This window comes from Gavia stellata, chromosome 1 (genome assembly GCF_030936135.1).
Source record: "Gavia stellata isolate bGavSte3 chromosome 1, bGavSte3.hap2, whole genome shotgun sequence".
Taxonomy (NCBI): domain Eukaryota; kingdom Metazoa; phylum Chordata; class Aves; order Gaviiformes; family Gaviidae; genus Gavia; species Gavia stellata.
The window spans coordinates 71,091,710-71,118,158 of record NC_082594.1 but is presented as its reverse complement, the minus strand read 5'-3'; the positions used below and the strand labels follow the sequence as shown (position 1 = coordinate 71,118,158).

The 26,449-nt window shown below is 45.8% G+C and overlaps 1 protein-coding gene across 24 annotated transcripts in view; it reads left to right on the top strand.

The window, feature by feature from the left end:
• Window positions 1-26,449, top strand: part of MAP4K4 (mitogen-activated protein kinase kinase kinase kinase 4) — a 162,398-nt gene that overhangs the window by 76,574 nt on the left and 59,375 nt on the right. For all 24 annotated transcript variants that reach the window (XM_059835337.1, XM_059835442.1, XM_059835450.1 and 21 more), the window contains exon 3: window positions 121-177. In XM_059835337.1, the coding sequence (XP_059691320.1) occupies window positions 121-177 (57 nt within the window). The remainder of the gene's footprint in view (window positions 1-120; window positions 178-26,449) is intronic.

Sequence of the window (26,449 nt, the reverse complement as noted above, 5' to 3'; positions counted from 1 at the left end):
GAAGGGACCAGCACAGTTGGGGAAAACGCCGTGGTTGGAGCTCTCCTCTGAATGTTTTGCTCTGTGTATGCTGAAAGGATGGGTGAGGTGCTGGTGCTGACAGTTCTCTCTCTTCTTCAGGGTCGGCATGTCAAAACGGGTCAGCTGGCAGCCATCAAAGTCATGGACGTTACTGAGGTGAGTAGAGGAACATTCTGCTTTATTAGGAATATGGGTAAAATTTAATAATGAGAGATGGCATATGGCTTACCTTGTGTTTATGTTGAAGGGCATGGTCCTTGCATGTGAATGTTTGCTTCCTGTTTGCAGGACCTGACCTCTCGAGTCCATCTGCTCTTTACGAGACTTATGTGCACTTGTGTGCAGGGGCCTCTGGCCTTCACAGATTGCTTTGGCTGGTGCCAGGACATATAAGCACACGTAGCACTCCCTTTTCAGAAATTACTCAGAAGAGGGAAAAAAGTCAGATTCCCTGCTTCCCACTTTTTTCTCCTAAATGTAGCATGTTGCTTTTACCGAAAAAGAAGGTGGGGAGGCTGCTTGACGCAGAGGACAGTAGTTTCCCTGGTACATTTGCAGCCTAAAAAGGGTATACATTTATTCAAAGGAATGGGTCCAATAAAGTTCCAAGAAGTCTGAAAGCAGAAACATCTGCAGGAACGATGAGCACAGATTGCTGGCAGAATTCAGCAGTGTAAAGTAGTAGTTGTAACTGACCCGGGGGATTTACTGTGGAGCTTTAGATGGGAAAGATGGGAAATTAACCCAGCCAAAGAAATAAAAAATATATGCCTATATTTGAATCCTTAGATGTCTTGCAGTTTATGCTGTTGAAAAAGCAATCAGTTTAAATTAAGTCTTCAAAATGGATCAGGAAGACCATGGGTTTTTCCCTGTTGATTCCATTTGTGTTTTGTAGAGTTACACCCGCAAATTAACACAACAGCTTCAGATTTAAAATCGAATGAGATCCTGCTGTGTGATATCTGCAATGCTTGACTGATAACGCACTTCTGAAGAGAGGTTGAGCCTCTTTCAAACCAAGCTTCTTATTTTTCTGAACTCCTCAATCTTATATAGGTATTAGGGGAAAAAATATGTTAATGCATGTGCATTGTACAGAGCATGGGATCTTTAGCCAGCCGGTTATATAAAGTAAAACTCCTAAAAGGGTGTTGCTGCAAAATGTTTTATATTTTAGTGTGTGTATAGGCACCAACAAGTACAAATGGCCTTGGACACAAGCTTCTAGGTGAGTGGCTGGGGTGTGGTGGGTAAACAGGCAGGAGAGTGAGGAAAACAAGAAAGCAGGGTTAGGTCAACTGATAGGACTTCAGTCCTATCTCTGAATCTCCTTGTGATCGATGGGCAGTCTGACTGCTGCTCTCTAACTTATGCTGTTGTGTCTGCCAAGAGCTAGACGTTCTTGCTTTGTAAGATGGCCTGATAGAAATAAATTTTCAGCTGGAGATTTTCAAAGGCTGCCTTCTTGAGGAGGCAGTGCTCTTTTGCTTCAGTTAACAAGCAGACAAACCAGGGAAGAATGAAGGTGCATTGACACACAGTGCCACACATTGACACACAACAATTGCAGAGCAAATGTTTCCATTTGTGAAGTGGTTTTACACAGGGCAACTTGCTGGACTGTGCATGACGAAGGCTTCTTCCATAACGTTAAGATTGGCTGTACTGCACGCGCCCTCTGTTTTTAATAGCATATATTAATCACAAACAGTTGTAATGGAGAGGTTGCACAGCAAAGGGAAAACAATTGAAAAATGCTGTCTATAGTATGGCTGAGCTCATGTTGTGGGAGATGGCTTATGTTTTGAAACTTTCTGTAATTTTTGGCTGGTTTTGAAGAGCTAGTTGTATATTGGCACTGTCTGTCTTTTATCTCACAAGTTCATGTTTTTTTAGGGGATGAAGGGCAGTCAAAGGGAGAAGTTTGGAGATGTTAGCCCCATGCAGCTTAAAAGTGTTGTCGTTCCTACCAGTGGAGCTCGTGTGTTTTTGCTTCAAAATAATGAGCCTGCGGAGGCTGAAAATGTTGTATACATTCTTCCAAGTTGTTCTAAGTCATCTCCACTTTTTAACACCAGGCATGGGTGATACTGTTGCATGTACCATTTTCTCAGTGGCAGATGTGGCCGTCGGATATTCCTGTCTACTCTTGGTTGCTGGTTCCTTGCCTGTTTCCCAACACTTGTGCTGGCAGAACTGCCCTGGAGCCAGATGGTGACCTGGATCAGTGAACAGGCCCTGGTTCCAGGTTAAAAATACCCTCACTCCTCTCTTTCCCCCAGTTATTTATAACCTGGATTGGTTCATTGATTTAGTTTAGCCCACAACATTACAAACAGTCGTGCCATCGCTATGAAGAAGGTGGCATGAGACTAGAAAAGAGCCGCGGGCGGCCATGGGGGAGAAGGGGCTGTAGCACAAACTGACATTTGTTGCCAGAGATGGCCTTATCATCAAGCCATGGCTTCAGCTCCTCAAGGGATGGTTTCATGAACACTTCCTTTTGCTGGCAGGCCGTGCAGCTCCATCCTGGTTCTAGCTCAGCACAGCTTATGGGGACCATGGGAGGAAAGAACGTGGGTACAGGAGGGGGAGTGACTGCCACCCTCAGCACTGCCCCGAAAGAAATGCTGAAGGAACCACAGCCTCAAATTTACCTTCTCCGCCTGCTTCAAGAGCTACAGTTAGATGAACTGCTCTTGTAGGCTAATGGTAACACTGCATCCATGCCCATGGGGAAAGAGGCTTGAGTGGAAACTTCCGCAAAACTGAAACTGTGATTTTTTTTTTTATGAGTGGCTACTTACGCTCTAGGTGATTTGTGCCTCTGGGCATGTTTTACTGGCAGTGTTATGCCTTTCTGCTTAAATGGCTTTAAACTGGAAGGGTATAGATTTAGACTAGATATAAGGAAGAAATTCTTCACCATGAGGGTGGCGAGACACTGGACGAGGTTGCTCAGGGAAGTTGTGGATGCCCCAACCCTGGAAGCGTTCAAGGCCAGGTTGCACAGGGCTTTGAGCAACCTGGTCTAGTGGAATGTGTCCCTGCCCATGGCAGGGGGGTTGGAACTAGATGATCTTTAAGGTCTCTTTCAACCCGAACCATTCTGTGATTCTATGAAATACAAGCAGTGCTGTGGAAGATATCTGATTGTTTTGTCTGACCTGCGTTGAGAACAGACACAAGACTTTCTTCTGGGATACTTCTGATCCAGTGCTTGCTTCGCCAAACGCTTAACAAATTAGAAAGCCTAATGTGTTGGCATGCTCTGTGGGCACACCCCAAAGTTTCAGTTTTCAAGGCCCCAGTTCTGCAATTCACACATTGCTCAGGATCAGAGAGGTTACATCAGTTCTAGGCTGTAAAGGTTTGATCACCCGAACGGGAGGGATGTCAGAGTGAAGGCTTTCCTTAAAAAGTTTTGGTTGGCATGAAGAAATCGAGGTAGTATAACCTCCAACTAGAGACATTGGAAGAAACATTACAGCTCTGTAATGTGCATGGTGCTGTGGAAATGCTCTTCATCCTTCTCAGCTTTTCTTGTGGTTTTCTCTTCAGATTTTAATTTTGAAAAGAATGGTGGTAAGGATGAGAAAAGAGGAGGTGGGCTGAAGATATCAGCTTGATCTTTGAATATATTATGACTAGTTAGTACTGCTGCCTGAAACATCGGGGGGGTGTTGATGTGCATAAAACTTTCCTGTCTCTTCCACTTTCCTCCTCTCTAAACAAATTAAGAAGACTTAGAAGATTGTATGTAGATCTTTAGATCTACAGCACTAAAGCAAGCTTTAAAAGATCTGTAAGATCTGAAGATCTGTAAGTCTTCCTACAGAATGGTGCATATGTAGGTCCTATTTTCACTTTCTGAGGGCGAAGCTAGAGCACAGTAGGGTGAAAAAATTTCACTGGAACGTAGAACAAATAAAAACAAAAACCCACCAGTCCTCATCAATTGAAAGCTATTCTGTTGTTGGAATGAGCCCAATGACCGTAAAAGGGGAACAATACGAACTATCAGTGTATACATGCTTTAAAAATTATTTTCCAAAATGCACATATGTAGGATGAATCTTAGGCTGCACGTGTGTTGTGGGAGGAGGCATTATTTGAGAGATTCCTGTAGTCTGTCTTTAATCTTTTTGTTGTAGCGTCTCTGTTCCTTTTGGGGCATTGTTTTGGAGAAGGCGGTGTTAGGTCCGTGTTGACCCCTTCCACTCAGTGACCATGCTGTTAGGTTTCCATGAGCTGTTTGCTGCGTACTGGTGTGCAGCACTGTAGTGAGCCGTGACTGATGTTATCAGATGCAACACAAGTACACTGGAAGACTTGGCAGTCACTGTTTAGTTAGAAGAATCCATTTTCTTTTGAAGCAAATAACGTTTAAAACCTTAGCAAAGCTTGCTTGGCAAATCTGCCTGCATCTAAGCTCTTAACTTGCATTACACCCTAAACAGACGGCTTGACTCTGCTTAACTCTTCTGGGGGCTTTCTTTGCAGCTGCACGGTTGTTTCCAGTGTCACTCCTGTCTTCTTCCCCTTCCGGCGATGCTTTTCTCTTTAAAAGGTTTAGTAACTGATTTTGGGGGAAAATCACAATTGCTTCTTTTCTGTTTGTTATAACCCCTGCCGCTGCTGCTTCTTCCTCCTACCTCTTCCCACACACACTCTTGGCATCCCTTGGGAAAGCTTTCCGCATGCCTTTTTAATAGCAGCATTTCTCAGCTCTTGTGCCCAGTGTTTCATGACTTGTCCAGTCTAGTCTGTGTAAAATTATGCTAAGTAAACAACTGGATACTGTATCCTGCTGATTTACGAAAGAAGCTGGATTACTTTTAGTGCTTGCCTGCCTTGCCCTTTCTGATTGTGCTCTGCAGAAAAATTAACAACCCCAAACCAAAACCTCCAGGCCTGCAGAGAAACGTGGCACATCTCCTGTACCTAGACTGGAAAGGTTACCCGAATTATTATTCATTTCCATCTCCCCGACTCTGCTGACTGCTTTTTTTTCTTGCAGTAGGCAAGTCACTGATTCTTCTGAGCCTATATCTTATGGCCTACATGGTGTTATAAACTGTGGCCATGTGAATGATCTATCCATTGTCCATAAGACATCCCAAAAGCGGTCTGCAGAAAGACTGCAGATAAATAAAAAGGTGTGTGTGTTCCCACACATGCAGGCAGACAAATGAGGGGGAAACAAAAATAATAAACACCAAAAGTTTGCCCTAACTTTTATGTGCTTTTTTTCCCATGAAAACGCAAAGACAGTACGTGGATTTTTATCCGTTTGGAGGGAAAAAAATTAAAAGTTGATGCCTCACTCTAGAAGACTGGGAAAGGCAGATCCTCATGGCACTGTGCAGCAGAACGGGGTCAAGCCAGTCTGGAGAAGCTGAATATGGGCTGGCCTTTTTGTGGAGACATAAATGCACTGCTTTACCTGGCTTTACCTGGCTTAGTGCAGCTGCCTGATAAAGTACTTACATACCAGTCCATGGCTGTACTCACTGCGAAGTTAGCCAAAGCAAACCTGAAGCCAACAGAGTTACCAAAAGCCTTTGCCATGACCCTTCCTCTTGATCTGAATTGAGGAAAGTGGAACAGAGACCTGAAAATCCAGATTGCTCCCATGGGGAATACTGGCACCCTGCTTGCTTGTCCCTCAAATGTGAGGTTGCTTACTACTAGTCTGTACAAAATTTTGTAGTCTTTGCTTAAACAGTTACAAAACAAGGCAAAACAAGGCAAAACTTGGCAAAACAAGGAATCGTTCTGTGGAAAAGGAATGAAGAGGAAAGGTATTTACAATGTGACAGCCCTGCTGTCCCGTCTCTCCTGAAGCTGATTAACTTCTGATCTCTTCCAGGGATTAGGTCAAAAAAAAAAAAGGAAAAAAAAAAGCCTGCTGGGAACTTTATATTAATTACAGTTCAGAGGAAAACGGAGCTGGACAGAGTGGTCCCTTGAACTGTAAGGTCTCTTTGGGATGAGGTCAAAAAGAGCTACAGTAGTCTTGCAACCAGTGGGGCAGCCTTTTTTGAGCTGCAAAGCATTTGTATAATTGACTGTTTGCCTCCTTAATTTGAGATCCCGCACCTACCTCTGCTGCATGCCCTTGCCCAGCAGCTTGGCACAGTTCTTCCCCCTGCTTTACCATGGCTCTGATGCCAGGAGGCTCAGCCCTGTGGTGCTGGCAGGGTCTGCAGTGCTGGCTGACGTCTGTGTGGGACCGGGCTCTGCTGCAGCCCCCGTCAGCTCTGTACTGCCCGTTTTTCTGTGAGACCCCCATTCGGGCTGGGCAGAGGTGGTCCTATCCGTCCGTCCTCAGGGTGAGGGCTGCACATAGGGCCTTGCAGGGGGGCTCATGGGGTCAGACATGTTCCAGCACTCCTGTCCTTGGGTGGCAGAGCAGTGCTTAGCCTGCCAGCTCATAGTCCTAACAGAGTAGAGTGAGCGACATTTAACTCTGGAGAGCCTTTTGTCCTTATAGGCATACAAGGAGCAGAGACTTTTATCTCCCAGCAAGGCAAATACGTCTAACACCCGGCTTGAGTCAGGTCTGCGATTTTTGGATGTGATCCAGGAAACTTTCCTGGAGCGGTGCTGGCACCAGTTTGGATAAAGGGCAAACTTTCACTCTCTTCATCTGAGTCCTGGGGTGGTTAGCAAGACTGTTGGGCTGGAGAAGCTTATTTGGGAAGGGGAGGATGCCAGGTTTGATGTGGCTGCAAGAGGGAGGTTGACTGGGGAACTCCACATGCGATTTGAGGTCAGGGCAGAAAGCCGTGGCTGTTATCAAGCTGCTTGGGAACTGATACGCAACATGGATTGACTGGAGAGAGCTGGTGTCGAGCACAAAGGCTCTACATTGCTGTGTCCCAGCAAAGAGCAACTTCACGCTGATACTGTGTGGGGGAAAAACTGGCAATGAGGAGAGGAAAAAAAAGAGATGTAAAACATTTATACATGTTTGTTTCTCTATCTGCTTTTTTCAGCATACGGTTTCTTCTTAGTGCAGGATTTCCACCTGAGTGGAAGACTGTTTGCATGCACAGCCTATCGTCAGTTGTCCTTGTGTGTATGCCGCTCTATATATTTTAATGTGCTTGTTTTGGAACCTGACTGTTTCAAGGCTGGAAGAAACAGATGTTTTTCCTTTTGCCATGAAGATCTTGAGGGCACCATTGCTGCCTCACCAGCATCTATTTGTCAACAGCAAAAGAGCTTTGACTGCAAAGGCTTCATGGTGCTCGTGTAGTAATATTCCTGTTGCATGGCTTTTCAGCTGAGGCCAGGAGATGGCTTCATACTCAAGGCTGATCATGGATCACTGTGTTAAGAAATTGCAAAGAAAGCTGTGTTGCCCCTGCCTTCTCCTCATCTGTATGCTTATGACAGGTCTGATGTGCAATAAAGGGAACTTTGCTGTAATCTGGAGTGCAGAAGAATCTCTTTGTTTTGGGGAGACAGCTTTAAAATTTTCCCTACCTGGCTGTAAGAAAACCAGATAACACTCTGCTGTAGGACAACAGATGATACTCAGGATATACTCCTCAGCTGTGGCACTGAGATCTATTAATGCTCATCAGTATGTGAGAGCACATGTTTAGTACTGGAGCATAATGGAAACTAGAAGGCTGTGTAGGCTACAGCTGACTTCCATTGGCAGAAGGGCAGAATTGTGTGTTAAGAAGGTTTGTCTGCAAGTCTTGAGCTCTTTGGACAAGTCTGGAATTTTTCTTTTAAAATTTCTTTCCTTTGGTCTGATGGTGCAACTGCATTGACACACTCAGAAGGAAAGGGTAAGTCATCTAGGTGAGCTACTGATGTCTGTTACCATCATTGTAATGAGTAGGACAGGAGCTTGAATTCCAGCTTTTGGGCACTGTTTATCAGTCCAAGTGGGCAATACTCATGCCCGCTGTAATCCTGTGCCTATTTTTCTTCAGTCCTTAGGCTTGGTACCTGCAGTCATCTGGAGACCTGCTGTTAGCATTGACAAGGAAGCCACTAATGCCAATGTGATTTTGTCTGTATATGAATGACAGCTAGCATCTATCTATGTTGGGGAAATCTGGACCCTAACACTAGCAGTGCTGAAGGCTCAGTGTGGGTAGCATGCGGATTCTTTCGCAATCGTGACATTTAACCTACCGGTCATACCTGCACTGACATGCATTTGAGCAATAACAGCCTGCGCAACTTCTAGTGATGGAGCATTTCTTCCGAGCTGAGGGGAGATTCGTGCTGGTGGCCTCGACGTGGGCATTTCACCACTGCCTTCCCAAGTGCTGAGCTCTGTTTGTTCAAGCTGTCTGAGGAGATTCAAGTTCTGATGGGAAACAGAAATGTTTTGTGTGCAGATAACAGCAAAAAGTATGGGGCTGCATTTTGTATCATTTCTGTCAGACACACAGCACAGCTCAATTTACCCCTGGTGAATCAGACAACACTGTCTACTCAAGGAGAACAAGGCAACCCTGTCAATACAGTGTTAGAGCATGTGTGTTCTTGCCAGTTTGGGCGGAGTAAAACCAACGAGGACTGTGACAGAGCATTGTGCTTTCATTTTAGTAAGTATCTAGGCTGAACCCCCCTCTGAGGCTTATTCCTTCTTCCTGAATAGACAAGCAAGAGATCCCAAGTCCAGTGTGAGCTGCTGTCTTTCAGAGGTGCACTTTAAAACCTGGCTTGGGCATTAGGATCAAAGACAGGAGAATTAATTTGCTGTTTATATTAAAAGGGAATATATCTGTTTGAAATGTAATCTTTCTTGACTGTGTTTAATTGTAGTTTCATAAACCACACCTGCCTGTGGGCTTCTCCTGATTTTGCTGCGACATTCCATATTTTTATCTTGGCTTCCTAAGGAAATGAGGCTTCTCGGCGATAGTGCGTGTGTCCTTCCTTCTTTTCCACCAAATACCTCTTGGATCTGCTGGCCAACTTCGGCAAAGTTTAACGAGGAGGAGAAATTCCAAAGATACTAAGTCCCAACAAGTTATGTGAAAACTGGCAGGCTGTGCAGAGAAGAGAGAGGCTGAAATTTATAGCCTTTGCTTTGGGAATGGTAGGCAGACCTTAGCCACTGTCCGTTATCAGTCAGCTGGCAACTGTTTTGCAGTAAATCAGGTGGAAGAGGTAGATTACTTTTTTTTTTTAAAGAAGAAAAAGTTCTGATGCTTGGCTTTCAAGTTAGCGCTGCAGCTGTAGGAATGTGTGCAGGGTAGCACATGCAAACTACTTTTAAGCATTTAAAAATCTCCCTCTGGTTCTTTCTTTAGTTTACGGGTCCACAAATAGTATTGTGCCTTTGAGATTATCCTGCGTGATCTCTCTCCTCCTCTTTCTCTTTCTTAACATGTGCATATGTATATATAAAGATAAAATAGCAATGTTATTCTCCAGCATTTAATGAGACAAAAATGTTTGCTATAAGTCCCTTGACAGTGCTCCTTTTGCAAGGCGCAGTTTGAGTGATTGTGTAGGGAGTTGTTGGCTAAAATACAGTCTTAAAGTCCAGCTCCTAAAACTACAGATTATGGCAGCAAGTGCTAATGCGCAAGGACCTGGGGATTCATTGTACTCTAAGCTGACTTGTAACCACGATGAACGCTCCCCTTGTGCCTAACAGGAAAGTGTTCTTCTCCCCCTATGCTCAGTCTCTTTAAATATGCAATGGGAAGCACACGGCTGAGCTAAGTGCTAAAAGAGCCATGAAAATGGTGCACAAACTAGTTCAGTTTATCAATGTAGGAGAAGATGCTGTTTGTCTCCTGAGCCTAGAAAGGACTTGAGACCTCTCCAGCAAGGGGGCTGTGTACATTCCTCTAGACAGGTTTAATCCAAAAGGGATTAAAGCCCACTGAGCGTGCTTTGTGTAGCCTCACTGGCAGAGAACATTTTCTACCTCTAAATAAAAGTGCAAAGGTGGTGTAATTAAATTGCAAAAATTGGTGCTTCATAATAAACACATCATTTAGTTTTGATCTCCTGTCTGACCTTGCCGTCTCTCTTAGTAGGACCCTGCTTCAAGCAGAAATAGACCGATGGAGTCTGGCCAAGGAGGCATCTTTTTCTTCTGATGATTCCTTGTTGATTTTTTTTCCATGTCAGGCTTTATTTCTCAGATGTTTTGATCTGAAAGGGGTGTCTGCGAGAAGTGAGCGAGTTAGCTGCAGAAGCAGCTACTGTTCCCAGGGCGTGGAGAGCGCATTGCTGTTGTGTTTTGCCTCACGTTCACCAGGTAAAATGGTAGTTTCTTTACCCAGCACATCACTGGTGCAAAAGGCGTGGTGAGAGTTCCAACAGCCTGCTCTGTTTTGCACCTAGTTTTGCAGGATGATGGGGGCCTTCACAAATGTGTCTCTCTCTGCTTAGTGGAGAGGTCAGCTCTAGAAATGAACTTCCAGTTTTTTTTGCATGTCAGTTGATGTACGAAGTGTTTCTGCAGTGTTTCACTAGAGCAGGCATATTTTCCGCTGTAGCTCCTTCTTCCTGAACTGAATGTTAGTGTTTTCTTCTAGAATCGGTGGACAAGTAAGTGGAAATCCTAGTGTAAATGCAGCAGCCCACGGACCTTCAGATAACTGTTACTGGCCTGGCAAAGCACCTTGGTTTTGTGTGCGAGAGCAAGAAAGGAGAGTGTCCGTGACTCCTGAAGATTGGTTTCTTACCTGGAATATTTTACCGAGTGGAAATGTAATTGGGCAACGAGACCACAGGCAGCAGGGAGAGCGAGCATCCCGGTGGCTGGCTGCTGGCTGCTTGGCTCTCCCTGCGCTAACCTGTCCTCCCAGCCGGGGCTGCGGGCAGCCAGGCAGCCGTGAGTCACTGCTGTGGAAACAGTGATGCAAAGGCAGGACCATTAAGGAGGGTTTTACTCGTCTCTTGCATATTTTACCTCAGCGGCCTTTTCTCTAGCGTTTATTGGTGTTTCCTCTCTTTGAGCCTGTGTGACAAACCCGTTTTTATAAATGAATTAGTTGTTTCTCACTCTGACTTCTTTTTGCTTCTCTTGCTATGCAACTTTGCAACAATTTGTTTAAATGTAAAGCTTTGAGTCAATTATAAAGTGATAGAGTTGCACTGATTTATGGATCAGAAGGGGCTGTATCGTCAAACAAGTCTCTGTTCAAATTTGAGTCCCTGAGGGTGAAGTCGGTTGCTGTTTCAGAATTGCTGCTGCTCCTCAATTCTGGTTAAAAGAGTTTGGGAAATGTACCTAGCCTAGTCTTGATACGTAACACAAATTGTTAGAGTTCGCACTGTTCGTGTGAAAATGGATGGATCTGCATGTAAATGCAAACTCATTCTCTTTTCCATGCCTACAAATGCAAACAAACAAGGACGCATTTAAATTCGGGAAAGGATTTCTCCCACTGGCAGGAAAGAAAGGAGGAACAGTTGCATTTTTCTATTTGTAAATGTTCAGATGGCATCCTGTTGTGATAGCAGTGCTTCCTCCTGACATAGGTGTCTCCGGGTTTTCCCTGTTTTCTATTTACTTCTCCCTCGAGATGTGGTTTCACCATACAGCAAAGCCAATTTGATGCCTGGCTGTAACTGCGGCGGCAGCCCTGGCTCTATTGCACCCCTTTCCCAGCTCCCCTTGTACCAGCATCTGTCTGGTTCCATCGTTCAGAGCTCTCTGCTGGCAAAGAAGTATTTTCTTTTTTTTTTAATACAGATTAGTTTTCTACTGTTTTTGTCCCAGCAAAAGCTGGCCATGGGGTGGGTGAGAGGGGTCGAGGCAGAGCAGGGAGTGGGAGAAGCAGTGGCCGGGAGCTGGCCCGCAGCAGCATCAGCAGCATGTCCTTGGGGTTACAGCCATGAGGCCGCCTGGGGAGCCGCACCCCCGCAGCCATCCCTTTGCAGCGGGAACCCAGGAGGAAAGCTGGCTGCGACGCCTTTCCGACAGCCTGGCCGCATCTTTCTCGGCCACCTGCAACGGCCGCTGAGGGACTGTTTGTAGTGCTCCACACCTGCAGATTTAGGAATAAAGAACGGAGTGTAAAGGTCTTCTGCAGGGATTCCCCCACCCTCTGATTCTTTCCACTGCGCAACAGGCTATTTTTAGTCTGCTTGCTTGCCTCAGAAATGACTTCACTTTCTGCTTTGGACCATTTCCATAACATTTATTGTGATTCTGAATTCCAGTGTTCAGGATAATGTCAGAGCAAAGAATCACTGGGTGGCGAACTCTGTTCCAACGGTGGAGCCAAAAAGACTGTGCTGAGGATGAGTGCTGCCAGCTGCCTCTGATCTGGTGACCCGCAGGAGACTGGCTTAGGCGAACTGCATTTTGGACCATGCCCCATATTTGCAGGCGAAGAACCTTGTTAATCCTGAGTTCAGTGGTGCTTTGGTTAGTGAATGTCAAAAGAAAGCAACCCTTTAGTGGGCTAATCCAGGTACCAAAGAAGATCTACCTTTGAATGACATGTGTTTGCTTTAAGCGAAGTCCAGAATCAAAAGCCCAGCCTCCCCTTGTTGTTTATGCTTGTGTGGTACCATTGCTGAGTCGCTGGATATTGCTCTTTCTTCCTCCAGATATTAGTTAGATATGATTTAAATCAGCAGTTTCTTTGGCAATAAAGTGGTCTTAATGTATATAAGGTGTTAGAGCAGACTTTACTGTGGGAAACCGCTCATTTTAACATTGTTGCATATGATGCATCTAATGATTTGCCACTTGCCACATAGCTAGTTCTGTAATAGGTGAATTTCATACAGCTGGTTGATAAAGCAGAAGAATGCAAATCGGCGCATTTGGGCAGAGTGTTGTAGTTTCATGGGAAAGATGTTCTGACACAGTGGCATCCCTGAGGCGGTGCTGGATCCGGAGGGGGACGAAGACTCGTTGGCAGTTAATAGGAATTTTTCTTAGAAAAAAAAATTAAGATGTTTCTTCTACTGGTCTCCTCTGCAGCTCGATAATGCCTGGGATGAATATAGTTGTGGAAACCCAAGTATTCAGAGCTACATATTCAGTGGACAGCAGAGATTGTGCCTGTTGCTAAGGCACAATATAGACGAACAAGTTGGATTTCAGTGTTTGAGATTGGGGAAAAAAAAAAAAGACATTTAGTATCAAGCCTACATTCTTGTGAATTTTCCACTTTTTTTTTCCTGGGTCTTAGTTAAGAACCACTCATGATGGATTGATGCCTGTTTTGGGTTAGGGGTCTAGTCCATGGTTGTTCCCAAAATACCTATATTCATCAGCCTTTGGGGGACAAATAACTACTTAGAGCGTGGATAAACAGTTGCAAACGCTCTGCTGAGCATGGCTCCCCCAGCTGTTACGTGCTCCTTGAGATGTGGCCACCTTGACCTGGTGTGGCTGATGAGCAGTGATCTCTTGCGCAAGGGTTTGTCTAAATTTTTCCTCCTGGTTGGACTCAAAGTGAGTACTTGGTTGACTGCTGTTCTTTTGGCCATCACTAGAGGGCTTCAGAGCGAGAAACCTGCTTGTCTTCCACATGATGTCAAGAGCCAGAAGTTTCTTCTGAAACCTGGTACACAGCAACATCACAGAGACCTTTGAGTTATGCTGGTAGGAGCTTACTGGTGTTCAGTGGTTTTTTGCATCTTCCATTCATTTTTTCATCATTTTTTGTTTCCTTTTTAACCTTCTCTTTTTAATGATCTTTACAAGGTGAATGGTAAAACAGGGCCTTACCCAGCCCTCCAGGTGTGGGGCGAGTAGGGCTGGTGGGCAGCTAACAGCAGATAAAGGGTTTTGTGGTGTCCTACAGTTCCCCGAAGGGAAGAGGATGGGACGTGCAGGTTGTTGGTGTGCATGGGCACATGCCCACTCTCCAGGACACCGCTGCAGGGTCGGCATTGGGGAGAGGTGGCCAAAACTGGGTTGTGACCATTGCATGGCTGTATGTGCTATGGCTCCTGGGGAAAAGTGTCTACTCAGGAACCAAAGGCGTGAGGGAATAAGGGCTGTGTTGTATGAAAGACAACCTTAGCTGGATGTCTTACTTTGAAGAGGTTTGCCAATGAGTTGGAGAGTTGCCCTCAGCCAAGCCTGCTTTCAGTGAGGAAGTTTTATAGGCCATGAAAAGCAGCAATGTCCTTTTTTTCCATTGTGCCTTGCCTTTATATGCAGCAGCGCACATGCACTGCCGTCATCCCTTGTGCTTTGGATCAGCAGCTCGGCGTTAGCCCAGGGAGAATTGCGAGCGCCTCCGATTTCTCTCCATGGTGTGGGAACGCTGGAGCACATAATGGCTGCGATTCAAAGACAAATGCTAGCTCTTTGCTACTGATCACTTTGGCAGAAACCCCCAGATGCTTGGAGACTACAGATGGAGCTGATTTGGGGAGAGCTGTTAAAAAAAATAAAAGCACCCACAACCTTAGAACTTCTTTTTATTTTTTTCTAATTATGCTTTGCTATCTTTATAATAGCCTCCCTGTTCTTCCTTTTCCTATCCTGCACCCCCCACCCCTCGCTTTTTAATTCATGCCAGCCAGAGCGCAGCTAAAGGCTTTTCCTAGTGGAGTGTCATTTGTTAGTAAACCGGCAAAGACAAGCTTAACCAATTTAACCAACATTTTCTGTGAGGCTTTCCTTTTTGATTGGGTTTTGGGACTTCTCCATGCGCCCGTTGGAGGGACAAGGCTGCAGGAAACCGCAGGAGAGGAGCCTCCAGCCGTGACGGGCTTTGTTCAGATGCCTGTAGTCTGGCAGAAGCTGACCTCCACAACACATGGTCTTTCACTTAGCTGCCTCTCTCCAGCTACTGGAGAGGTCTGATTTGCTGTGTGTGGGACTTCTGCTGCATCCATGCTGCTTAGTAATGTTTCCAAACCGACCGGCGGATCCTTGCCTTGGTGGTGGTGCTGGAGCTGGCAGGGTTGCTGCAGCCTGTCCCTTTGGGCTAGGCTTTATTGTCACACAGCTCGGCTCTGGGCAAATCCGGTGCCTTAAAGCATATCCTCCTGAATTTTGAAGCTCTCCAAACAATCCAGGTTTCCTCCTTTGGATGTAAATGCCCCCCTCTCCACCCCCCACGCTTTGGCTGGGCTAATTTCTCTTTGTTTTCAAATCAGTGAGATAAAGGGAAGATTTTTTCAGACTGTCACTTCGTCACGTTACGGGACTAGCGTAGTAAAAAGCTGTAATATCTGTTGGGGTGAGTACCCCGAGCACAGAATTACAGGCCTTTTCCTGCTCATGAATCATCTTCCCCTGAGACTCTCAAGTGATAGCATTGCTTTTGTTTTAAGGGAAAATTCCCTGAGAAGGAGACCATTTACTTATCTGGAGAAGAGAGGCCGTCTGGTTTTTTTTGAACACGTAACTTTTGAATTTATCCTTAAGGAAGGCGCTGCTCCTGGCGTTCGAGGTGAGCGCAGCTCCTGTGCAGATGCTGGCTTGGCAGGCTGGGGCCACATTTGGCAGAGGAGATGTGGCGGCTACTGGAGGCTGGCGAAACCAAAAGGATACTCTTTCTGAGGGAGATCAGATTATTCCTGTACAGGAGGATTTCAGTAAAACACGTTACGCCTGCGTTTATTTTGCAGCCAACTTGCTGAGTGTCGCTTTTTAGCAGTGGCTTGCAGTACGGGAGTGGGCTGTGCTTGCCTGTCTGAGAAGAGGGACCCCCAAGCAGCTCCCAGCAGGCTCACAATGTGCGCACACACACGTCCTCTTTCTGCCTTTCTGCTTTCGTTTTGAACACGTGTGATGCTCAGTGAGTGGAATAAACAAAGAAGTGACCCCCTCACCACAAACCCGAAGGAGCAGCATTGCCCTTTGCTGCCCTGGGGAGGGCTGCAGCCTGGATGGGGTGTGCTTCTACCTCTTCCCTGCCTGGTGCAGGGATTTTTCTTTCTGGGAGGGGTGGCCTGACCTCTCAGATTTCTCTTATAGACTTTGTGGTTGAATTAGGGTGGGCCTGTCAAGGGAGAGTTTTGGACAGCGTGAACATCATTTTCGTCTTATCAGCACTTGGGTGTTGGTGCTGGCTCCCTTGTTCCCATTTAGACCGCTTTCTGCCTGCTGTGCACACGCATCCGCAGTTTTAAGCAGCTATCTGACAATTTACTGCTTCTGTCCCTGTAGCCCCCATGGGTCCCCTCTGCTAGTCCTGGTGCAGTCGCGAAAGGCAAGGCAAGGCTGGCAGGTTGGGGGCTGGCAGGAGCCCCTGTTTTGCAGCAGGGGGGCAACAGGATGAAGAGCAGCCGAGCCTCACCGGGAGCCGGTGTCGGGGTTGGGAAGTGGACCCCTGTCCCCAAACCCCAGCCAGGGCTCTCAGGGTTTCAGCTCAAGAGTGAGAGGCTTGTGCTGGGATCTGAGCTGTTTGTTTTTAAACTGGAGATGCCATAGCAGCTCTGATTTTTGAGGTGAAATACTGTTTAATAAATACAAGCCTGTTCACAGCCCAGCAGCAAAAACAAATGTACTGTAGTAGCAGGACCATTTATATTTTTTCCAGTCCTATTTTCTTGGCTGTTAATCGTGGTCTCTTTGTCATCTGCCCAGCTAAGGGTAAATGCAGCTGGGTGTAATATTTTCTGCAAGTATTTGTTGCTTTTATTTATCCTGATTGAGGCAGAAGGGCTTTTCTTCTCGGGCAGGTAAATAATTAGCTGGCTAGCGGCAGCTTTCTTGCTCAGAGAGGAGGAGGAAGGGGGAGAGGGGGCCATGACGCCCCGTCTGATAGATGGACACGAGCATCTTGTGGCTCTGTTCATTGTTAATTCACTCCTGCAGCACCGCTCAGCTGTGAGGTTTCCAGGCGTGCTTGGCGGCGCCGACAACAAAAACATCTGGTCCAAGAATATAATTCCCTTCTGCTGGCAGCTGCATGAAAATGATTTTGTACGTAGTGGCGTAATGCCAAATGCACTTACTTGTACACTAAAGTGCACAGCCTTTATAGAGCTTTGGCAGCGCAGGGCAATATTAAATGCTGTGCATAAGTCAGCATTAATCTACCAAAGAAAATCAAAACCTCAGCAACTGATTTTATAAAGAACTCACTTATCACGCGTGCCCAGACGTAGCCATACCTTTTTACCTGTCTAACAGCTGTTCCTGTCTGAATACAAAGGAAAAGCCTTTCGGTCGCAGCCCTGGTTGTCATGTGTCCTCTGGAAGGGTTTGGCACAAACAAGAAGGGAAATTCGCCCTTCGCAGACATCCCTGAATTCCTCTCGTCAGCAGCTGCATGTATCTGTTACTGATAGAGGTTGTCTCCTCTCTTGTTTTAGGAAGGACCTGGTGTGTGCTGAAGAAAATGTTAGCTGTGAATCAAGTAGTTTGTGTGTCTGCTGGTAAATTGTAATTTGAGTGATTGGACCTGATAATTACAGAGTCATTACCATCATCTTGTCAGTCAGTTGTAATTCATTCTGTAATGGATTTCCTTTTTGAAAAAGAGCTGTATTTCTGAGCACAAGTGTATTTTAGAGGTAAAATATAATATCTGTATTCCTTCCTGCTTTGAAAACCCTTAGGGTTAGAAGTGTGGATCGCATTCTTACGTCAACAAGCAAGTTGAGGAGAGGTCTTTGCTCCAACAAAGCTGCTCTCAGCCCGTATATTTCTCGTTATTTCTTTTCTGTTCATTCCCACAGAGTAGCTGAGCTTGATGGTGCTTTGTCACCCCCCGAGCTGCCGTTGGGTTACAGGTTTCAGGAATGCTGCAGAAGAACGTGGGGGAGCAGAAACCCTGGGTCTGGTCTGACATCAGCATGAGCCTGGGTTTGCCCTTTGCCAAAGGAGCCCGTTTCTCCCCAGGAAGACGCAGGTGGTTTGAGGGCTTGGACAGGGTATTTTTGCGGGTGTGTGTAGGGCTGACTGCCTCACAGCTACCTACCTGATGTTAATCCTCCACTCTGTCGCTGCTGGGAGGAGCAGTTCTCACCAAAACAGAGAGAGAAGGAAGAGAAGGTGGGAGATGGTGGCAAAGGGAGGAGGAGCAAGCTTCCTCCTGCCGGCTTTTGAAGCGATCTTTGCTTGCAGTGTTGGTGAAAGAAACTGAAGGTATTTTCTGGAATATTTTTAAAATTGAAAATGGAATTTGACAAGCCAGTAGGGCTTGGTCAGGTCTCCTCCCTTCTCCTCACCCCAGCCACCCACGGTCTGCGCGGACAGTATGTATTCAGCCTGTTTCTCAAACACATGATGGTGGGCTGGCGTTGCAGCTTTCTTTGCGATCCCTTCTGCCCCTCATCTGATGAGAGGAACGGGCCTTTGAACCTCTTGGGCCCTCCCTGTTCGCACCTGGCATTTTGCATTTGCAGTACTTTTTTTGCATAAGGCAGGGGAGAAGGTGGCGGATTACCGACGGAGGTTGAGCAGTGACTAATAGTGGACCAGAGGAGCTAAAGTGTTTAACCTTTAGGCAAAGATTACCTGAAATTAAAACTTGTAAGGACTTGTGCACTTACACTATGTCATTCAGTCGTGTTTGTAAGACACATGTACAGATCGGACGATTCCTTTTGTTCCTGGGTAATTTACATATTTTGGCTGCTTCTCAAAAGAAACCTTGTGTTGAATAAGTCAGATCATGATCTCACACTAGTCCTTGCTTACAAGGAGTTTTTTGGAGGCTGCAGTGAGCCCAAAATTTGAAGTTTTCCTTTTGTGGGTGTAAAACAGAGCATAGGTTACCAGCAGCACGTACAAAGGGCATTAAACATGGGTGTTAGCTCCTAAGCCAAGATGCTACGTTCGATGTTTGGGGATGTGATGGCTGGCTGTTAGATGTCATTTCATCTGGCAGGTGTACCTCCCTCTGAGGTACTTTAGGAAAGAAGTGTTAAATCTATTTCTTCGTAGTAATGGGCTAAGTGAAGTATGTCACTTTATGGAAGTGGATTGGTGCAAAGAAAATACAGTAATTTTGTTTTCAGGGCTTTTCTTAGTACTCATTTTCTGACAAAATGTGGGGCTTTGTTAGTGTTGCAGATGGAGTTTTAAATATTTGGAAGGAAAAATTGCAGCACTCGCAACATTTTAATGAGGAAGGTTTGCTTAATTAAAGCCTAGAAGACTTAGGGAATGTGGACAGCTGAGGGATTAGCAATGTGTTACAGAGTTCTTCTTCCACCTACCAGTTGATTTGGGTTCAGAAGCCGAAGTCGATGTAGTCTTCCAGCGACAGTTTGCTGGCCTTAACCATTGATGCTACCAGTGACCAAAGCCTGGATTCATTCTGTCTCATTTTAAGCACGTAGTGGTTGTGCTGAAGCCTGTTAGCACGGGGGGAAAGGTCCCCATAAGGGACAGGTCTGTCCACCTGAGGTGGAACTCCTCCCATAGAGGGGTGAAGGTCACCAGTGGGACTGTGTCTCCTGGAATTGCGAGGTACTTGCTTTGTGGCTGCCAGCTGCTCACTGCTGGCAGTTGTGGTGGTGCTTGTTTGTGCTCCCCCGTATTTCCTTGATTTTTTCATTTTATTTTTTAACATATGATTGATTTTGGTGTACCATTGCCAGTCTGCTCCCTCTGCTTCTCAAATCTGTGTGTTTGCTTTTGGCCTGAATAATGTTACATACTGAGCAATGCGGAGCGCTCCATCACTGTTGGGCGAAGAAATGTCAGCATGTGATGGAGCTTCTGAATTTCTCTTGTCAGCTGCTTCTCCAGCCCCATCTCATTTTAGTAAAGGATCCTATGTGAAACAGCTCTGAGGAAATGCCGAAGTGTAATTACTTTTCCTTCCTCTCCTTTGTTTTGTTCCTGTTCGAGTGTGCGTGGTGACAGCTTTTGTGTTCATGATTGCAAACTGTTGGGGTATTTTGTTTGTTTTTAAGCATTTGGGTTTCATTCCGTGTACAAAATGAAAGAGGGGTTGTTAGTAAATCCCTCTTCCCTGTTCATCTACAGGACTTGTTGGTCAGTGTGGGTGTGAGGCTGTACATTGAACAAATCTGTCCTGTAGGGGAATCAGTGTCTTCATGTAATTACAGGTTTTCATGACGTATGTACTAGAAGAACATTCGTGTTATGCCAGAACTGCCGTTTTTACTGTATTTTACCTTCCCAGCTTAAACTTCTGCTCATAGAGCTTGTCTGGCATTTGGTACCTAGGAAATCCGCTTTCAGTCATTTCAGCCTTTTGTTTTCTCTCTTCTCTCAGGTGTTTGCCTTCTGCCCACCCCCCTCAAAGCTTAGTTTCACACTAGAGCTTCAGTTTCTCTTTGAATCTCTCCAGCTGCATCAGACCTGCAGGAACTTGGGAGCCTGTTCTATCTCCCAGGTCCAAACTGTGGCCCAGCAGCGCACACAGACTGCACGCGCAGAGAGGGACCCATGTGTCAGACCCATGTGTCCGTCCCCTGTGGGAAGGAGATCTGCCCTCCAGGTGGGGGTGGTGGAGCTTCGCACTGCCTGGGGTGGTCAGGGGCCAAGCAGTGGGCAAACAGCTCCCCTGCCTCTGTCACCCCCAGAGATACTGCTTTCCTTGGCATCAAATGCACACTGAGATTGGAAGTAGAAAAGCTGTGCCACTTTTTGGCTTTGTGCATAAGCCTGTTTTCTCTCCAGCATCTATGTCTCCTCTTATTGTCTGAGCCCGGAGCTTTGCATAAAGGAAATTGTTTTAATCTCTTTCCTTCACACACAGACTTATTTTTCATACCTGCTAGCAAGGGCTTGTTCTGATCACAAAAAAACCTGAGACTGGGTGTAGAATTTTATAGCAACAAGCGTTTTTTGTGTGAATAATAGTAGTGGAAGTAGGGTGCTAAACCTTCCCTCTTTTATGAGAGCTCTGAAGATGTCATTACAAGGCTACTTGTTGCATAACTTCTAAATAATTTAGGCTTGATGAGGGTGGACAGTTGAATTGTATAGCTGGGATAAACATGCAATCTGAGCAGGAAACTCTTTTAAGTAATCATAACCAGGATCGAGGGACTAGCTTTGGAAATGGTTGACTGGATTTACCCTTAGGAGGTTTCTCTCTTGATTGTCTTCGGGAAAGACCGTGGCATCCTGGGGTTTTACGAGGGGAGGTCAGCAGCGGTGCAGTCTCTGTGCCTTCAGTGCTCATTCGGTGACCAGCGAAGGCACCGGGGGCACATCAGGCAAGAAAGAAAATATTGTTGTCGGAGTGATTGGCAGAGGAGGTGGTTTGGGGGGAGACAACAGACAAGTATTGTCTTCACGTGGTTTTTGGCTCCTTCCTGCCTGCACGTGATTCCATCTCCTGTGCCTGCACAATGCTGCTACACAGTGGGCAGTGCTGGGACCCTGCTTAAGAGCTAGCCCTCCCTCATGCTTTTTTGTCCAGTTAATTTAATTGTTGCTTTATGGCTGCAGCCTCAGCAATGGCACTGTTGAAAACAATTTGGCTCATTTTCTCGCTTGTTTCAGATGGTGCCTTTAGCATGCAGTAGAGAGGGTGTTGTGCCAAGGGGAGACAAGGCAGCCTCTTGTTTTGCATGTGTTGGGAAGTGTGTTTCTAACCTGCTTGATGAAATCTTGCGACTGAAGGTAACCAAACGTGGTCATAAGGGCAGCCCTGTTCTCCCAGACAGTTCTCACAAAACTAAGACTTTTTTTGACCCTTGAAGAAGCATCACAGCCATGTTCTGCAATTGCTCTGCCTGAGCAGAGTGTTGCTCGTCTGTTGCTTCTGACAGTGGGACTCTGTGCTGGCGGCAGAAGCGGCTCGCGGGCTGGTGGGCAGCTCACAGTGACAAGATGGGCTCCAGAAAGCTTGCAAATGATAAAGCCCGTGAAGGGCTTTCTCTGCATGGGCTACATACGTGGGCAAGGGGCAAAGTCTGAGAGGCACCCTCACAGCGTGGGGTGGTGGGGTGATGCTCACCACCCATGCTACTGCTTGCTGGATGTCTAGTGCTCCTTCAGTGTCACTCAGTGCGGGGCGTGAGGGATGCATTTTTCTTAAGGGCGAACAGTCTGGAGCCCTTTGAACAAGTGTGTGTTTGCTAAGGACTTGAAGGGTGGTGCAGAGAAATGAACATGCTGATGCCAACCAAGGCAGGAAGAGTCTGTGGGTAAGGGGTCCATGAAAGAGAGAACTTGCACATGAAGTGGGACAGGCCCATGAACGCTGGAGGTGAAAAAGTAACAGAGAAGAGAGACAGAAGGGAAATAAACTTGCATCAGGTCCTTAGCTTGAGGGTAACAGAGCTCAAAGGCTCTGTACAAGACTCCGAAGAAAGATGGGATGTAGTAATAAAGTTGGAGGCTCTTGTATGTTAAGATTTAGGAGGGACTGTATATGAACTTATTAAATGTTTACTGCACATCTTGATTAAAGTCTTTTCTTTTAAGCAGTTAAGGCTTTCCCTCCCAAGAAGCCCATGTTTGGTATTTTCTTTTAAGAACTATTTTATATCATATTCCCAATTCCAACACTCCATTGTGGTGTTGGAGAGGATTGCTTTTCTCCACATTGCACTCTCAGCACTGCAAGCTGTTCTGCTTTATATGAGCTTCCTACCTTGGCAGGCGCTGGTGGGACTTGCCTGGCGCTTGGAGTCTCGTTGCTCTTGTGGTTAGGTTCCTCCCAAAATTATAATCCCCTTCCCGGCGTGGAGGCAGCGCCACAGCTCCCGGTTCAAATACCACGCTGTGTGCAATGCAGCCCCAGCTCTTATCTCCAAAACATCTCTCTCGTGTTTGAGAACTTTATTAATGAGTGTGTGTATTATGGAGTCCAGCACCAGAAAAGGTCACCTATTGTGCTAGGCACTATTCAGACTTTCCCTATCCTGGACAGATTCAGCTCCGAATGGATGCCGGCCAGGTCTGGGATGCGGTGAGGAGGGAGGATGTGACACACAACAAAATGGTGGTTTGCAAAAGTTGGTGTCGTGGTTTATCTGTATCCAGGAAGATTTTTGTTTGTGTTTGGTGCCTTTTATGACTTTGGTTTTTTTTTTGTCATGTGGGTGGAGAGCAGAAATGAAAAGTGAGAGGAAGCAGAAAGGAAAATAAACTGGGTTTCTTGTGGGCTTCTCCTGTTTTTCTTCAACTTGCATGTCGGGGGGAGATGGTGAAGGAAAAGCCGAGTCACCATGGTTCTGGTGCCTCTGAAGGCAAACCAGTTTCCTATCCACCACTCTGGGCATCTGTGGGTTAGCGCTCCCCTTCCCCTCTCATGGGCTGAGGCTGCTGTCTCCCCCTCCACACAGATCCCAACTCTCCCGTGATTTAAAGATTCCCAAATTGCACAAGCCACCGCTGGAGCTTGTGAACCTCAGCAGCTCAGGCAGAGTGTTGCCGGCCGCTGTTCTCCAGTCAGTGCAGCTCCTGGGATATAGGCAGGCAGAGCTTCTTGAGCAGCATTGGGAAAGCAAAGGAAAGGAGGCTTCCCTTTGCCTTATCCCCCTTTGCCTGTGTGTTTGGCTTTTCACTGTTGGGGAGTGGTGTTAATTCTTAAAGCACTTGGTTGTAGCTTAAAATGACTGGATGCTGTTTGTGTGGGGAGAGCTGAGATTTGTCACTATCTCATTTCTGAAATCACAAAGGAAAGTTACTGAAGGGAGCAATTTGTATTCCTCTGCAAACTGATTTAGAGCAGCATATAAATCATCTGGTGGGATAGGTAAACTTGCTTTTACCTTCATCACAGAGTATTGTCTTGCTTTATCCTTGCTTGGCTGTGTTTTCTCATTCACGTTTCCCCTCATCATACTACTTGGGTAAATAAAATCTTCTGAAATCATCCTGAGTTTCTCCTCCCCGAGCTGTGCCATCCCTTGAGAGGGCAGAATCAACAGCTAGCAAAGAGCATTGGTCAGGCAGCTCTTCCACCTGGGGGAGTGTGGATGGAAAGTCACCACTTACGAGCCCCGGCATACTTCCTCACCTGTACCTTTAGGTGTGTGGGTTTTTTTGTTTGTTTGGGTTTTTTTTTGTTTGGTTTTTTTTTTGTTTTTAATTGAGCTCCTGAAATAATTTCCTTGTGCTATAGAGCTTGGGAAACAGTGTTTCTCCCCCTTTCCTCCCCCGGGTCTGTTCCTCAGAGACAGATTCTCGTAGGGGTCTCGTACCAGTTGCAGTGCTGGGGCAGGTCGGGACTGTTTTGCTTGGTCTCCTGAGGCATCTAGACAATGATGTTTAGGGAAATATATAAAAATGGGGCAGGCATGGAGTGATTTTTCTTTTCCTTTCGTTATGTTCCCCCTGCTTCTGGGACTTCTAGAGCTGTAGTTCCCTTCTTCTCCTCCCCTACCACGATGTCTAGCAGAGTGCTTCTGAATTCATCGTCTTCTAAGAATTTGAATAAATAAGCAGGACTTTCTTGCAATAATGATGCAGGGGGCTTACCTTCGGAAAATGTGCTGAAATGGCATCATTGAACTGTCCAGATTAATATTCCTTACATGGATCTGCTCTAGTAGCTTTTATTTAACTGGCAGTTACTCCAGTGGCACTGTGTTCAGATACTTAAATCATCACACTTTTGTAAGTGGTGATGTAATGAAAATAACAAGTCATTGATTTGCCGTCTGCATGCAAAAAATATAATCTGATATTTAGTGTGCAGTGATGAATGGAAGAGCAAGTGGTGTGTAAATTTTGTGCTACAGCTGTAAGCCAGCCTCTAGGTGGCACGCTGGGAGGTAACGCACCTGGTTTTATTTTTAAGGTGCTAATTCAAATGCTTAGAAATGATCTCAGTGTACATAGGTGGATTTCTGTGCAGGCGACGTATGTGGTTTTTAATCTTACAAAGTCGTTTTGATAAAACAGTGTGGCGGTTAGAAATCCCTGGCGATGCTGACATGTCCATTTAATCTCTGAAGGGAAACACATGGAAAGGGAGAGGATAGCCGCTCCAAGCTTGATTTAACCACGTGAGTCTTGCAAAAGTATAGCTTACTGCAAAAATTACTGGTAATCAGGCGTGCTGTCACAAACAGACAGTGAATGTGTAAGTATAAAACACTTAGACCAGCCCCATTGGAGGCCAGACAAAGAAGGTTTCAATGGGAGTTTGTATCCACAGATAATGGCTTAAAGTGGTAATTGATGCCAGCTGCATAAAATCACTAGGAAGGGCTCACCAGCTGCCTCTCTCTTCCAAGAAAAAAGGATGTACTTTTGTATTCCTTCATGAGAATGACAGTCTCTTGCCGCAATTGGTTTTAATTTTCCCCTTTGGTGATCCTGGCACCTCTGCAAACCGAGGGACTGTTAGTGGTGGTGGTGCAGTGCATGTACTGTTGAGAGGACGTGAGGGACCTTCCATTCCTGAGGCTGGCTCTCGCGTCCAGATCCTGGGACGGCTGCTGAAATACCTCCCTCTGCACAGGAGGATCCCTGTTGCAGACTGCAGCCTGCCCTCCCTGTGGTGCATCTGTCCATAAGGAGACCTTTGTGGAAATGGTCTTAACCAGTGAGATTTTTGGGTGGGATTTATCTCGCCCTGATGTGAGACATCTGCAAGATTGGTGTCTGGATCTTGGCTCATGACCTCATGCTCCTTTTGTAGTTAGTGGGGAGAAGTAAACACCGGTAGGGTGCACATTGTTTACCCTCTTTCAGATGTCCACATTGGGATGAAATCAACTGTACCATGGAAAAAACTGTTCCTGAATCTGGAACAGAACAGTTTTAGTCTGGCCACCTTTTTTTTTTTTTTTAATTATCTTACACCAATTGCTCTACCACAGTGGTACTGCAGCCTTCTCCGTGCTGATTAATCCTCATGATAGTTCCTGTCGCCACAAAGTCTTCAGGACTCAGTGCCAGGGAATTATCGATCCGCACTAAGTAAGTGGAATCCTCCAAAGCCTGGCAAGAACTAGTGAATCCATTTATTTTTGTAGGCTGGAATTTGGACTGGATTGAACTGTAGGTGAGACGCTATTTGTGTTGTGGACAAATGCTCAATGACAGCTGAAATAGAAGTTTAGGACCATTGTTAGCCTTAGTTACGGCTGTTGCTTGGGCTTGCTGCAGGCCATTAGGCAGGTGCTTTGACACAGCCACAAGGAAAAACTGAGAGGGCAGTAACTGCCTGCAGTCTGCTGAGTCTGTGTGCACCTTTTTTTGTTGTTGTTTGTTGTTCTTTTTGTGGGGGTGGGGGATGGGGTTTTTTATTATTTTGTTTTTCAGAAATAGATCCTGTCTAAGCATTGTCATTTTGGCTGTTGTTACAATAGATAAACACGAACAACCTGTAGGACATCCTGCCCATTGTATTGTAAAAGCTATTGTGTTCACGTGCTGAGAGTAGGAAATAATTTTTGTATAAAAAGTCAGTATAATATAGCAGATTAATCCAATTATACATATTAACCTATCAGCAATTAAGTCCCAAACCATTAAGTCTAACAAAGCTCCTATTACAGTATTTTTGCCTAACTTCAAAGTTCATGTGGTAGTTTCTAGTATAAGCATGTATTATTCTTCTTTTTTTTTTTTTTTTTCTGTGTGTGTGTGTATGGTCTAAATAAATAA